The sequence below is a fragment of the Herpailurus yagouaroundi genome, unplaced genomic scaffold (genome assembly GCF_014898765.1).
Source record: "Herpailurus yagouaroundi ecotype Mexico unplaced genomic scaffold, PumYag 77, whole genome shotgun sequence".
In the NCBI taxonomy this organism is placed as follows: domain Eukaryota; kingdom Metazoa; phylum Chordata; class Mammalia; order Carnivora; family Felidae; genus Herpailurus; species Herpailurus yagouaroundi.
Window position 1 is genome coordinate 7540022 of NW_024412388.1, and position 15202 is coordinate 7555223.

The following is a 15202-nucleotide window of genomic DNA, read 5'->3' on the forward strand; positions in this document are numbered from 1 at the left end:
AGTGGAGGGTCCATTCTGTTCCTGGAATCCAGGCTTCCTTTACCCCTGGGCTATCTGTACAGGGTTCACGGGGCTATTCTCTTATACCACCGGCACTGTGCCTGTGGTCAGAAATCTGGCAATTATGCTGTAGACACATGAGGTCTTTTCCGGTTCGAGTGGATTCCAACTTGTTACACTGGTGTAACACGACCAGTGACCTGGACGTAGAATAGAAAAGACGGTATGGGGCGCCTGGGTGGCTCAGTCAGTTAAGTGTCCGACTTCAGCTCAGGATATGATCTTGTGGTTTGTGGGTTTGAGCCCCACGTCAGGCTCCGTGCTGACAACTCAAAGCCTGGAGCCTGCTTCCAATTCTGTGTCCTCCCCTCCGCCCCCGACACATGCTCTGTCTCTCTCTCTCCCTCAAAAATAAACATTAAGGAAAAAAAAAAAAAAAGAGCATGTGGACATAAGAGAAAACACACCAAAGTGGGAAAAGCACTGGAATTGGAACCAGGATCCCGGGCCTCCAATTAGCCTTGTGACACGGGGCAAATCTCTGAACCTCGCCAAGTACAGCTTTGCTATGTATGAGAGGATAAGTCACACCCTAACCGGCTCACTCAGTTTTGTGAGGCTCCCGTATATAAGTGCTAACCCAGAGCAGACTGCTAGAAAAATCCCCAGCCGGCATAAGTGCCCCTCCAGGGGCATTCCGAAGACACGTGGGGATGTCTTCCGTTGTCTCCATGCCCACAGACGGCCACTGGCATCGAGTGGGTGGGGGTAGGCCGTGGGATGCCCGGTCTCTGTGCCCTGTCCAGGACGATTCCCCAAGTTGAAGAATCGGCCCGTAGGCTGCATGGCTTCTGAATGTCATGCTGGACATTCACAGGGATGAAAATCTGTTCCAAATTAGATTACAAAGCCCAAAGAAAGAGTTTGTGCAGAAACAGGATGTATATAAACCAGAAGCCTCTGCCTTGCACCCAGAGAGACTCACAGCCATATCACATGGAGATCGGTTTAATGACCTTTCATACCCCCTGCTGATAAAACATATTAGAAAACTGGAAACAGTTTCACAGTGGTAACAAATATAATTTCACAATTAGAAATGGCGAATTAGACTCTCCATATGTCCCTATGGTCTGCAGACTTAATATGCGCCTTTACACAAACCAAAAAATTCATTCACTTGAGAGACGAGTTTGTGGCCATAAATCAACTCTGGTACGTCACCTTCCTGACCATTATCTGTGTTGAAAATTCTGCAGTTCTAGCTTCTGAAAAAGGATAGTGAGTCTGAAATACAGCAGCTTCTTTTCACTGCCCTTGACCGTTACTTTCAAACTGAGACCACGAGGACAGGTCATTAGTAAGAGGTGGGGTATTGTTGGTGCAGCTTTGTCATTCAAAAAATGCAAGGGCGGGAGCTGAGATGTGACAGCACTTTTCTGGAAGGGACCGCAGGAGGCTGGTCTTCCACGCTGTTCCAGAAGGTGCTATCAGGCAGGGGGTACAGTATTAAGGCAGCAGCTACAGTAATCAGGCTGAAGGTATTTACTGAAAATGAGAACAAGGCCACGGGGTTTCCGGCTGCAGCTATGTGGGGTCTTGTCTGGCTCGCTTAGGCTCCTGCCGTTCTCCACGCAGCGAACTCTTCCTGGCCGACAGGTTCCGGAGAGAACGCAGGCTCTGCACCTGCTGGAGGCGCAGGCTGAGCTCCTGATTACAGGCCTGCTGCACTGTCACCGTCTTCTCCGCGTCCCAGCTCAAAGCGGCAGCCAAAGCCCCGGGGTCTTCCTTGGCAACCAGCTGCGGCAAGAATGAGAACCACTGAGAAGCGCTCCCGGCTCCCCTCGCCTGCTGCTCTCTCGCTCCCGGGATTTTCTTTAGGGGACTGAGCTCGGGCAGCGCCGGCGTACGTGAGGTCTTTGTGCTGAAACGCCAGAATCCTTTCACGCTCCACGGCCACGGCCTTTCCTTACCCTCCAACACCGACACGAAAGTCCCTCTGGAAGTTTCGTGGGAGCAACTTGTCAAGTCCTCCACTTACGGGAAATTTAGGGCAGGCGCAAGTCGAGAGGTCTCCTGCCTTCTAGCTACACGGGGAGGTGCCTGGGACAGGGACAAGGATGAAGAGGAAGTGGCGCCCACTCTGACGGATCCTGTGTCAGGCTTCTAGTTCCCTGGCCGTGGAGTCAGCACAAGATGACCCCCACCCCCCCCCAGGCGCACCTTTCACTAGGATAACTTTATGTGTCTCCACTGACGATGATCTCCCTCAGGGGCCGACAGAACCAGAAACCGCCCGCCCTCCGAAGCTTGAGCCCCGCCACTCCTCCCTGTAGCCACTCCTCCCCGACCGGTTCGGGCATTCCGTTCCCCACAAAGGACCCGAGAATGCGGTTTGACGATCTGCGGGAGTGCACCTGTTTGTTCAAGCCATTCTGATATAGATGAAATGAGACGTTTGTTCAAGCCATTCTGACATAGATGAAATGAGATGTGCATAGAAGAGGCAAACGGGGCAGCGAGGAGCCAGGGTCTGCAGAGGCCAGAAGCAATCCCGTATGCGCCTCTGCAGGGCGCTGCACCCCCAGGGGGAGTGGCTCCCTGCAGCTCAGGGTCCCCCGTTCTTGCCCACCTCCAAATCCTGACTGGACAGACTCAGCTCTGGAGCAGGCTTCTCCTTCAGCACAGTAAGGATCTGGCTTGTGAGTGCGATTGTGGAGGAGCTCTCTCTGTTACCCCCCGTGTCGACTGCATCCGTCTGGTCACCAACAGTTTGGGACTCTGCAAAGCAGACATGAGGAGATGGTGCACTGGGCAAACATACAGCCGCACAAACGACCGGGGAGCCATCAGTCGGGCAAGGGAGAGGCACGCGGGGGGGGGCTCAGTCGGTTAAGTGACCCACTCTTGATTTTGGCTCAGGTCACGATCTCGCGGTTCGTGGGATCGAGTCCTGCATCAGGCTCCGCGCTGACAACGTGGAGACTGCTTGGGATTCTCTCTCCCCCCTCTCCTCTCTCTCTGCCCCTCCCCTGCTTGCGTGCACCCTCTCTTTCAAGATAAACGTTAAAAACAAAAAAAGAAAGACAGAAGCACGTCATTTCAAGATGCAAGCAGCTGTGGTGTCACCCTTTTTTGGCCACATTATAAACACGGGTTCTCTCCCCAGGCCCTCAGTTCTCAGGGCGACTCCCCTGGCCAGTTGAGTCGTACCTTGCTGCTTTGACAAGATGCCGCCCTCCTTCTCTAAAGCCTGGAGGTAAAGCTCCAAGAGCTGCTTGGACTGACGGGCTTCCTCCCTCTGGTCCAGGACCTGCTGGAGGGTGTTCTGGAGCCCCTGGACGGTGACGCAGCTCTGGCGGAGTTCCTGAGCCAGGTCTGAACACGGAGCATCAATGAGCACCTAACATACAAACACAGACTTTAACAAACCTAAAAACACTTCTAAGACACTGTGGCCCCGACCTGTCCATGGCAAGCTCCCTCCTTCCTTCAGCTCTCGGTGTAATCGCCACCTCTTGGGAACCTGCCAGTGTCCATCAACTGCACTTCTGGGACTTTATTCTACGGACAAGCATGTGTGCAGAATGACACGGAGCTTCCTGTAGCACCGTCTGGAACAGCAAGACTGATGACAACCCAGATGTCCACCAGTGGGGGAGACTCCTGATTAAGTCATGGCACATGAGCAAAACAGAATACGATGCAGTGGTACAAAAAAGAACGGCAATGCCTTTTACGTACTGATCTGGAATATTCTCCAAATGTTTCTTTTAAAAAGGGTAGATATACTTCCATTGTGGAGTCCAGGGACAGGAGAAAATATGTATGTATTTGTTGGCATATACAACATTTCTAGAATGGGAAATTGAGAGGTGATTATCTCTGGGAAGGGAAACCTGGTGGTTAAGGGGCAGGAGTCAGATTTTTCCTGCATGTCCTTTTTATTTTTTTTCCAAACAGCTTTATTGAGATATAACCCACATACCATATGATTTACCCATATAAAGTGTATAACTAGGTGGGTTCTAGTACATTCACAGACTTGTGCAGTCAGCACCCTTGAAAGCACAGCACCCATTAGCTATCACTCCTGTTTCCGCTCAAAGCTTCCCCAACCCCAGCCCTAGTCAGCCACTCTATCTTCTATCTCTGCGGACTTGCATATTCTGGCCGTTCCATATAGAGGCAACTACAAAATCCGTGGCCTTTCATGTCTGGCTTCTTCGCTTCGTGTAACATTTTGAAGGCTTTATCTACGTTACACATGTATGAATACTTCGTTCCTCTTAGGGCGTATGGATAAACCACGTTTTATTTATCCATTCTTCAGTTCACGGACATCTGGGTTGTTTTCACTTTTTGGCTACCCGTATATCCTTTTATACCTCTTGGATTTTGAGCCATACAAATGTATTTATTTATTTATTTAAAAAAATTATTTTTTAAATATTTATTTATTTCTGAGACAGACAGAGACAGAGCATGAGTGGGGGAAAGGCAGAGAGAGAGGGAGACACAGAATCTGAAGCAGGCTCCAGGCTCTGAGCTGTCAGCACAGAGTCCGACATGGGGCTTGAACTCACAGCTGTGAGATCATGACCTGAGCTGAAGTAGACACTCAACCGACTGAGCCACCCAGGTGCCCCTGAATGTATTTGTTTTTATTCAAATATGTAAGTTTGTAAGTTTAAAAAAATTACGAAAAAAGCCACCTCCTCGGAGGGGCCTCCCCTGATCTCCCAATCCAGACTAGCCCCGTTGTTCTTGGCACACTGCCCCACCTGCTACCCATCGAACATGCTTCCTGTTTTATCTGCCTTCTGTCATCAGAATTTGAGCTCCTTCCATCAGAATTCTGTGTCTGGCTTGTTCACCACTGTACCCCTTGGACAGAAACATGCCAGGCACAGAGTAGGTGCTTAGTAAATATTTTTTTTTGAATTGACAGTACTATTTTTATCCCAATTTTACTGGACAGGAAATGTAGGCAAAGAGGCTAAATTACTGGCTCAAAGCCATGGTGATGGAGCTGGGATTTAATTCGGCTTCTCCACTTCCACATTCTTTGACAATACCTCCTTAACCCCCCAGTGAGACTAAGTGGGTCTAGGCATCTGGATTTTCTACTCTAGGTACAAGAATTAGAAAATGAAGAGTCTGGGTTGTTGTCAAAGCATTGTTTAAAAATTAAGAAATAGGGGCGCCTGGGTGGCTCAGTTGGTTAAGCATTTGACTTCGGCTTAGGTCGTGATCTCTTGGTTTGTGGGTTCGAGCCCCACATCGGGCTCTGTGCTGACAGCTCAGAGCCTGGACCCTGCTTCGGATTCTGTGTCCCCCTCTCTCTGCCCCTCCCCAGCTCATGCTCTGTCTCTCTCTCTCAAAAATAAATAAACGTTTAAAAAAAGATGTTAATAAAAATTAAGAAATAATGGAATTATTATGGCAAGACACATGGAAACTAAGGGGCTGGGGGCAGCAGAGCCAGATGAGTGGGGCTGTGGAGGAGGAAGGCTCACCTGGAGGTCTGCCTCGGACAGGAGGATGATGCTGGACACGTCTTCTTTCAGCTGCCTGGCCACATTCCTCCACCTCAGCCCTGCCCCAGTGTCCGTTTCATCTACGTCAAAGGACTCTTGGGAAATCCAAGCTGTACCTCCATCTGATATAGGGGAGAAAAAGCCAGTCACAGTCTGGTTAACCTGAAGTGCTATTTTCACCTCCTCCTCCAACACACAGACCTTTAGGAGGTCTGTACATCCTTCCCACTGACCATTTAGAAAAAGTTCAGGGGTGAGGGAAGCGCCTTCTCTCAAGGATTCAAGGGAAAGCCAATCCCCATCTAGGACCTGCATTCTCCCTTCTCTTCCACCTTCGATTATTTCTGTGTGAATCTGCTCTGTATCTTTTGTATGAAAAGAAGCCACTAAACCTGATGCCCTGGTCATGCATACCCAGGATCCTACCACACTCCCCTTGAGGTGAGTTTTTGTGTCTCAGTAAATGCTGGCTGCACAAATGCTTAACCAGACAAACAGCAACCAGGTGCCTGGGCAGCAAAATGAATCGTGATGGATGTTGTATCGCATAGATCATTTTGTCTACGGCCAGAGTTTCTTACCTGAATTGTTGTACGTCCACTTTTCATTACTGGCCAATGCGACAAACTTAGTGTTGGAAGGCAGACACAGGAAGTAATCATCATCATCCACTATGGTGCCATCCTCTGCCAAGACCAGGGTGATTGGTGCCAGGGACTTATCAATGGCCAGAATGTCACAGGCTGAGAGGAATAAAATATTTGGCAATTGACAAGTATCCATAAGGAAACTACACCTGTCTCTGTACTCTCAACACATATGCTCTCAAAGCGCAGAACTGCTGGTAGGTTACCTACAGTAACAACCACAACCGCCAGCACTAAGACAACACTTCCCACACGCCTGGTACTGTTCTAAGTGTTTCCTGTGCACAGTATTTTATCTCCTAACAATCCTGTAAAGTAGGGACTATTCTTATTTCCATTTTACAGATGTCAAACCCAAGGCTCACAGAGGCTACGTCACTTGTCTGAGGTCACACAGTAAGTGGCAGACACCCAGTCTGACTCCTGACAATGTTTCCTCCAGCTGCTTTACACCCACGGTAGGAGCCCTCGCATCTTTACTTGGATGAAAACCAAGCCAAAGTCCGATATGAGTCCTTGTGAGCGAGCCGTCTTTCATTCATTTATTCAGTGGTCATCTTAAATTCTCCTGTGTCAAATGTCAAAAAACAAAACAGAACAAAACGAAAGAAAGAAAAAGAAAAGGAAAGAATAGTAAAAAAGGAAATGCTTTCTGTTCCATGCAGCATTGTACTCTGCAGTGTTTCTAACCTACAGGAAGGCACAGGAGAAGCAGGAGTTTGCATCAGTAGCTTCTCCTCTTTACTGTCAAGGGGCAACAGGCTTGTCTGGGGCAGATCTGTCCCATCGCATTTGGTGATGGCAATGCCTACAGCACAAACAGGGTGAGGGGAAGCAGCAAAGTAGCCAGTGGACTACAAATATGGTTGGGCAATGTCGTCCAGCACCCAAATAGAACAGCAAGCCTTGGAGAGGCTGAGCTCCAAACACAAGCGCTTACACTGGTCTTTGGGCCAAGTGTATCCAGCCGATGCATTCAAGAGGAACTAACACTTAAGTACCCTAATGCCAAGAACAAATATGTGAACAGTGAGGTGGCAAAAGCCATGTCATGAAAGCATTTATAATGCTCCTGGGTCTCCGAAAGATTTCTGTCTGGTATCTTTTGGGGCTTGGTGACTCACAGAGGAGCACTGAACACTGACACACACTATGACTGGGGATGGTTCACACGTTTAACGTGTACAACTTCACCGTGGATAAACAATTTATTATTACTGGCTCATAATACTTTCAAGTCGTGGAAACACAACAGTCCTGTAAAGCACGGCTGGAAATATTATACCCATTTTGCCGATGAGAAAACTGAGGGTCGAGAGCTGGTTTAAATACAAGGTCAAGCAGCTAGTACGTGTGGGGCCGGGACTCGGAACTTCGGTCACTCAGAGCACCAGTTCCTTGTCTGGTACTCCAGGAAGGTCGGAAGCAGCTCTCTCTACGCTGCACAAGTGCCTGCCAGAGCTGACGACAGAAAGGCGCTGGCACCCTGCTGGGGGCACCAGCGTCACGGTAGGAAGCCCGGAGGCAGGCATGCACCAGGGCTAGGTCTGCTCCAAGGTCTGAGCGATTCTAGGCAAGACACCTAAGTTGAGTCGGTTTTAATTTGCATATTTCCTCCCGTCTACCTTCCCACCAAATGAGCCTCACATGAGATAATCGCCTTGAAACTTGTCCATCGCTATGCCCACATGAGTTATTTCCGTCCCAAGTCGCTCCTGCTGACCCCGCTTTGCCCCTGCCCGACCTCCTCAACGGACCCGGCTCCCCGCAGCTCCCGCCCCGGCCCCCACAGCCTCCGCCCGGGTCCCGCGCCAACCCTTGTTCCTCAGCTCCTCCAGGCAGGAGGCCGCCACGCCATGCTGCTCGCGGCTGTGGTTGCGGCGCAGCAGACACGGCTTCAGAGGCCGGATCTCAGTCTCGGCGCCTCCGGCCACCTCCATATTCCTCAGGGTGGGACTCGACTGACTCGGGGAAGTCGGGGAGGCTCCGCGCGGCGCCACCCCCCCCCCGCCCGCGGCTTGCCGGGAGATGTAGTTCTTTCTGCGGCAAATCACGCATGGGACCAAGGTACGCTGGGAAGTGTAGTCTTAGTTGCCGCTAATCCCGTGTGGCTCCGGGGGTATGCCGGGAGCTGTAGTCTCTGGGATCGAAGCTAACTTCGTTACGTCACTCAATTCGGCCTAGAGGAGTGTTTTTCTAGCTTATATTTAGGAGTTCAGTGGCGGGATCAAAATGAGGTCAATATGGATTTATTTTGCGTTATGAAAGACACGCATATATATTCCTTGGATTGTTAGAGTACTCTTAATTGCATATATAGATGCATAACGTTAACACTCAAATGAAACAGTGACATTCTACTGTGTTCATTTGTTTTCCTTTCCAAACTGAAAAGATCTGTAAGATGTCCCAACCCTCAGGCAATTTAAAACATTGATGAGTGTAGTTTTCAGTCCTGCTGAAAGAATAAGATACTCGCACATTTCTACCAGTTTGATTCCCGGCTTCAGCTGTGCAAATTGGGATCTCGGAACGAAATGCTTACATAACTAGATTAAACATTAAGATCTCAAATCAGACAGGAAAGGGAAAATGCGAACCACATCACTGTTTGAGATTGTCCAGATGCTGCTTGGCGATAAATTCATCCTTGTTCTAACACTGCTACTTTCTTCCCTCTAAAAAACGTTTACCAGTAAAATAATAAAAAATTTTAAAAGGTTCTTCGCTTGAAGTGGGGGCAGGGGGGAGGCATTTTACGTACATAAGAAATAGCTCATATTCATCCAGAGTCTCTTTCATATTTTGTTTATAAGAAAATAAGATATTATCTCATTAGAAAAGGGTAGGCATTTAAAACTGTTTGGTAAGAGGAATTGCTGAGGCAACCCTTTTAAGTACTCATAATCAGTCAAAACACAACTGCAATATGAACTGACCGATAGTTCTAATATATGCAATTTTTAATATAATTTTACATTTAGCTTAAAATCTAACTACTCAACTACTATCAAGTAAGAATGTAGAAGTCTCTTCTCTCCAAAAAAGCTCCGTTCTGTGTCTTCCTAATCTGCAAACTGTTATCAGACTCCTATCCATAAGATGCTGTAATTGTGTGTGTGTGTGTGTGTGTGTGGCCTGAATTTAGGAGCAGGAATTGAGTCTTGGATCTTCTTTTTTTTTTTTTAACGTTTTATTTATTTGTTGAGACAGAGAGACAGAGCATGAACGGGGGAGGGGCAGAGAGAGGGGGAGACACAGAATCGGAAGCAGGCTCCAGGCTCTGAGCCATCAGCCCAGAGCCCGACGCGGGGCTCGAACTCACGGACCGCGAGATCGTGACCTGGCTGAAGTCGGCTGCTTAACCGACTGAGCCACCCAGGCGCCCCGAGTCTTGGATCTTCTTATTACTAGCAGCTACCAAAGTGCCTGGCAAATAGTAGGCACTCAACAAATGGTATTGAACATTAATTAATTAATTTCCAAGGTTCTTCCCATTCATTCATTTATTTTATTTTTTTTTCAACGTTTTTATTTATTTTTGGGACAGAGAGAGACAGAGCATGAACGGGGGAGGGGCAGAGAGAGAGGGAGACAGAATCGGAAACAGGCTCCAGGCTCTGAGCCATCAGCCCAGAGCCTGACGCGGGGCTCGAACTCACGGACCGCGAGATCGTGACCTGGCTGAAGTCGGACGCTTAACCGACTGCGCCACCCAGGCGCCCCATCCCATTCATTCATTTATTAAAGATTTAGCGAGTCCCTGCCTGTGCCCAAGGCACTGTGGGGATGGTCAGAGATTTAATTCAACGAGAATAATAAAAATGCAAAAAACACGGACTTAAGAACTTCCTGGGCAGCAGAGACCTAATGGCAATTGTGTGAGGTGACCCGGACGTAGGAGTTCCCCTTCCTCCTCGCGTGCCCCCCCGCCGCGTGCCCCCATCGACAGGTTCAGTTCCGGCTACTTTGGTCTGGGCGGGTGAGCGAGAGCGAGGGCGCTTGGGAGACGCCTCGCCCAGCGGCGATAGATTAGTCAGGCCTCAGAAAGATGGCGTCCTCGGAGCAGGCAGAGCAGCCGAGCCAGGTAAGGGGAGTGGGACTGCTCCGCCGTAGTGGCGGGGACCGCGGCTGGAGGGGGCGCTCGGCGTGCGGCTGGGCGTTGGGCGGGGGCCTTGAGCCTCCCCAGCCGGGGGCCCCGACCTCTTGCCCCCTCCCGGGCCCCGCCCCTCCCCAGGTCCTCGCCGCCCGGCCCCTCCCCCGGTGACCCCTCTCAGACCACATTCCCGAGCCGAGGCTCGGGGGCGCCCGCGGGCCCCCGCTTCCCTCCTGCTGACCCCTCGGGTCCCACTTGCGCTTGGCCGGGACGGTGGCGGGACCCTTGAGAAGCCTCCAGCCTTGAGCTGCGAGGGCCCCTGCTTGAGGAGAGAGAGGGGTGAGAGGCTCCATCGTTCTCGGTTGTCCCCTCCCAGGAGGGCCCTGACTCCATCAGGATTCCCACTCCCACAGCCTCAGCCTCGCGAGGTGGCTCCGCTGCCAGCCTCTTCGTCACCTTTGCTCGTTCCCTGCCAGTGGAGGATCAGAAATGTACTGGGACTCTCTCAGTACGTTGGTAGGAAGGGCACTCACTGTAAACAACAGACGCCACCAAGCTTTTGCTGAGGATCCGTTTTTGCTTCCCAGAGTTTGGTTTTCTCGGCCAAAGGGCCCCCTTTTAGCTTTTCAGCCGCAGTTTCAGCCAGATCACACTCCATTAAGGGGACCTTGGGGACCAGTGTTCGTGCTGTCAGGAAGCAGTGGATGATAAGGCCTATGAATGGGTTTGAAATCCAAAGGTGGGTGGGCTGGGGTGGGGAGGACAGGGGTCAGCGGTACCTTGCATTTACTGAGGGTGTGCTATCATGCTGGGGACAAATTAACGTTTATTGTCTTGTGTAATGCTCATTACGACCTTTATGAAATACAGGCTATTAACCGCCATTTCAACAGAAGTGGATTCTAGAGGTCTGTAACATACCCCAGATCACGTGCCTGATGGGGGCTGCATTTAAACCCAGATGTGTGTGACTCCACCGGTTAGCCACACATGCTTACATTTACTTAGGATTAGACCAAGGAAGAAGAAAATGGTTTCAATGTGGACTTCATCTCTCACCTCCTTGAAACACCTGTAGACTTTTCATAGCCTAGCGGCATTTCACTTCCTTCCTAGGCACAAGAACACTACTTAACGTTTCTTACTGTTTTATTCTTCAGGATAGGTCTATTACAGGAATTGCACGTAGAGGAGTTGTGTGTTCCCCACATCAGCTTCTGTTAGCAGAGCGAATGATTCAGAAAGATGAAGTCTGGATTGTAAAATATGGGAAATAACTCGGGCTGATTCTGGCCTTTCTCACCGTCAGAAATTCTGGAGTGTGGGAGTGTCTGGGAGGAGGGGCCCTTCTTTCTTGACTTATCTCGCTTAGCTTCCTAAGAGATTTTGAAGCTTCCTAAGATTTTGAAGAGCTGAAGCTCTTCAAAATCTGGGCTTTTCTGAACGGTTACATGTTAGGGATGCCCACAGCCTGGGGTGTGTGTGTGTGTGTGTGTGTGTGTGTGTGTGTGTGTGTGTGTCTTCATTCCCTGATTCTTCTAGGACTTTTAATTTGCCAGTGCTGTTAAAGTTACTAAAAAGCTTGCCACTTGGAGCCATTGTAGTGCCCAAGGATTCCTTTGGTTCTGGAAATTGCCCTTTCTGTACATGTGGAAGGGATCTAAGGTTCTCTGAGGCGGTTTGGCCATACTTGTTGGGTTTTCAGCTCTGCGTATCCTTTGCCCTCCTTTCCAAAGCTGGTAGAGACGGGATTGCATCAGAACACGCTGGCAGTCAGGGGAAACTTTTAACTCCATGCCAGATTCTGTCGTTGTCTAACAATAAGCCGCAAATGCACACTTTTTAAGTGGACCAACTTCTAGCGGTTGCTTGTCATTTCATTTTCAAGTCCTGATCAACTTAGTTTCCCATTGCTGCTGTCAAAGCAGAGTGGAATTTAAAGAACAATGTGGATAGTTCCTCCAAACCTGGTCTGTAAGAAAGAACACATGTCTGTGGGGCCGAATCAGTATTTGATTCATAGAAAGTTTGTTGGTTGGCTTTGTGGCTTCAGCTTCTCGTTTTGGAAGGTACAGGGTGGTAGCCAACCCCCTTCTTTGAGAGGCGGTGTCGAGCAGTGGCATGGGCTCCAAAGCCATCCTTATTGGCTTAGAAGCCTAGCCCCACTACTCATAGCTGTGTGATCTTGGACAAGTGACTGAGACTTGGACTGGGACAAGAGAATCCCAGACAGTGCAGAGCCCAATGTGGGGCTTGAACTCACGAACCATGAGATCATGACTGAGCTGAATGAAATTGGATGCTTAACTGACTAAGCCACCAGGCACCCCAATAAAATAACTTACTTTAATTTTTTTTAATGTTTTATTTTATTTTTGAGAGAGAGAGAGAGAGAGAGACAGAGAGAGACCACAGAATCTGAAGCAGGCTTCAGGCTCTGAGCTGTCAGCACAGAGCCCTACACGGGGCTCGAGCTCACGAACCGTGAGATCATTACCTGAGCCGAAGTTGATGCTCAACCAATTGGACCACCCAGGTGTGCCTAAAATGACTTATTCTAGAGCAGTGCCTGACATAGTGTTGTTATTATTACTGCATTCATAAACTCTGGATTTTCACTCACAAACGAGAAATCTTTTTTCCAGTCCTATTATCATCTTTTTGGGGGGTATGATCTTTCACATGTTGCCTACCAGTCCACTCAAGTTGTTCTTTTATTTGTTCTGGAGCAACTTCTTTCATATTTGAATACCCTGAATGCTGGCGTTTATCCTAGCTGTCCTTGTGACTTTTAGATGCTAGTGACATGCTTGATTTTTTCATAATGGCAGTCTTCTTAGTCTTTCTTCAGTCTGAGTTAGAAATTACATTTATTGCTGGGGCGCCTGGGTGGCTCAGTCGGTTAAGTGGCCGACTTTGGCTCAGGTCATGATCTCACGGTCCTTAAGTTCGAGCCCCACGACAGGCTCTGTGCTGACAGCTCAGAGCGTGGAGCCTGCTTCGGATTCTGTGTCTCCCTCTCTCTCTGACCCTCCCCTGTTCATACTCTGTGTCTGTCTCAAAACTAAATAAACATTAAAAAAAAAAAAGAAATTACATTTATTGCTTCAAATCCTCGTATTTTCCCCATGTTACCCTGGGTTGCATGGTTGATCTCTTATGAGAGGCCCTTCTAGTCTGTACCTGGTATGGCCCATAGAAATGGGAGCTGTTATCCTTATTTGTTTCTCCATCAGCTGTCTTCAGTGAAGTGCAGAAGCATGGTTCATTCTGGGTGTTTAGTGGTTATTGAATATTGAATATATTGCAGAACATGGATTTCAAATCTGTTGAAATTCCCCGGATACAGTACATTTGAGATTGAGAAAACACAGAAGCAGGGGAGGGAGAAGAACACAGCAAAGACGTTAAGGAGTGCGAGAGCATGGCCTTGTATCCTGACAGTCTTTGAACTTCAGCCCTGACTTGCTATTGGACTCACCACTCCACCTCCCTGAGCCTGTTTTCTCCTCTGTACAGTAGTAATTACCCTAAAGGGTTGCTCTGAGGGTTGACTGGAATCACAGATATAAAAAAAGTATTTGGTGCATAGTAAGTGCTCAGTGAGTGTTAGTTTCCTTCTCCTGAGTCTTTATGTGCAGTTTTGGCAGTGTGCTGAACTCTTTTTTTTTTTTTTAATGTTTATTTATTTTTGAGAGAGTGTGAGTGGGAGAGGGGCAGAGAGGGGGACAGAGGATCCAAAGCAGGCTCCGCGCTGACAGCACAGAGCCCGATGTGAGGCTTGAACTTACAAACTGTGAGATCGTGACCCAAGCTGAAGCCAGCTGCTCAACTGACTGAGCCACCCAGGCGCTCTGGAAGTCTGCTGAACTCTTGGATAACAGTAGTTCAAATGAGATATTTTTCCCCTCAAGTTTTTGGTATTTTGAAAAATTTCCAACCTGGAGAAATGTTGAAAGAATAATACAGAGAACTCCTGTAAAACTGCCATAAAAATTCAAGATATACTGTTTACATTTTGCTGAATTTGCTTCATCTCTGTCTCTTTATATATATAAATATATATTTCAGGATTTGAGAATGAGTTACAGAATTACAGTATTCCATCCTAAAATACTTCACCTTGTCCTAAGAGTAAGGTTATTCTCGTTATACCATATCACATGTAACATAATACCATTATCACACAAGAAATTTAGTATTGATAAAATATCATTATTTAAGGGGTGCCTGGGTGGCTCAGTCAGTTGAACATCTCACTCTTGATCTCATCTCAGGTCTTGATCTCAGGGTTGTGAATTCAAGCCCTATGCCTAGCATAGAGCCCACGTTTAAAAAAAATCATTATTGAGGTGCCTTGATGGTTCAGTTGGTTAAGTGTGTAACTTTGGCTCAGGTCAATATCTCATGGTTCGTAGGTTCAAGTTCTGTATCGGGCTCTCTGCTGTCAGCACGGATCCTTTGTCACCTCCTCTTTCTGTACACCCCCCACTCATGTTCTCTCTCTCAAATAAATGTTTAAAAAATCATTATTTAATAATATAGTCCACGCTCAAATTCCCCCAATTAAGAAAAATCCAGATCCAATCAAGAAATAGGGATTGCATTGTCTCTTTAGTATGCTTTAGTCTAGAATAACTCCCTAGTCTTTAAAGTTTTTCTTTTTCTTTTCTTTATTTTTTAAATATTTATCTTGAGAGAGAGACAAGAAAGAAAGTGGGGGGGGGGGCAGAGAGAGAAGGAGAGAGAGAGAATCCCAAGCAGGCTCTATGCTCAGCATGCAGGGCTCAATTTCATGACTGTGAGATCATGACTTGAGCTGAAATCAAGAGTTGGATGCTTAGCCAACTACTCAGGTGCCCCTCTTTTCTTTCTTTCTTTCTTTCTTTCTTTCTTTCTTTCTTTCTTTCTTTCTTTCT

The 15202-nt window shown here is 48.2% G+C and overlaps 2 protein-coding genes across 5 annotated transcripts in view; one reads left to right on the forward strand and one right to left on the reverse strand.

Annotated features, from left to right (window-relative positions):
* Nucleotides 1-992: 992 nt before the first annotated feature.
* DFFA (DNA fragmentation factor subunit alpha) lies at nucleotides 993-8167 on the reverse strand. 4 transcript variants are annotated; one of them, XM_040461028.1, is made up of 7 exons: nucleotides 8004-8167; nucleotides 6122-6283; nucleotides 5520-5662; nucleotides 3214-3403; nucleotides 2633-2781; nucleotides 2042-2103; nucleotides 1642-1800 (listed from the first exon to the last, which is right to left on the reverse strand). In XM_040461028.1, exons 1-7 carry the CDS (start codon nucleotides 8125-8127, stop codon nucleotides 1758-1760), a joined length of 873 nt encoding a protein of 290 aa, XP_040316962.1. In that variant the 5' UTR covers nucleotides 8128-8167; the 3' UTR covers nucleotides 1642-1757. The 4 variants fall into 4 exon arrangements, with proteins under 4 accessions (XP_040316940.1, XP_040316962.1, XP_040316951.1 ...); XM_040461017.1 differs by adding an exon at nucleotides 2418-2533 and having other exon boundaries at nucleotides 1689-2103; XM_040461023.1 differs by lacking the exon at nucleotides 2042-2103 and adding an exon at nucleotides 2418-2533 and having other exon boundaries at nucleotides 1690-1800.
* Nucleotides 8168-10173: 2006 nt separating this feature from the next.
* PEX14 (peroxisomal biogenesis factor 14) overlaps nucleotides 10174-15202 on the forward strand; it is a 143959-nt gene continuing 138930 nt past the window's right edge. The window contains exon 1 of the mRNA XM_040461052.1: nucleotides 10174-10274. Within this exon, the coding sequence (XP_040316986.1) occupies nucleotides 10239-10274 (36 nt within the window). The 5' untranslated portion in view covers nucleotides 10174-10238. The remainder of the gene's footprint in view (nucleotides 10275-15202) is intronic.

What these genes read in the sequence shown, in the direction of transcription:
- DFFA (XM_040461006.1), bottom strand. Translation starts at nt 8,127, where the DNA reads ATGGAGGTGGCCGGAGGCGCCGAGACTGAGATCCGGCCTCTGAAGCCG. An exon ending in GTGGACGTACAACAATTCAG is followed by an intron (nt 5,663 to 6,121) that starts GTAAGAAACTCT and finishes CCCCTATATCAG; the next exon opens with ATGGAGGTACAGCTTGGATT. An exon ending in CATCTTGTCAAAGCAGCAAG is followed by an intron (nt 2,782 to 3,213) that starts GTACGACTCAAC and finishes TCTGCTTTGCAG; the next exon opens with AGTCCCAAACTGTTGGTGAC.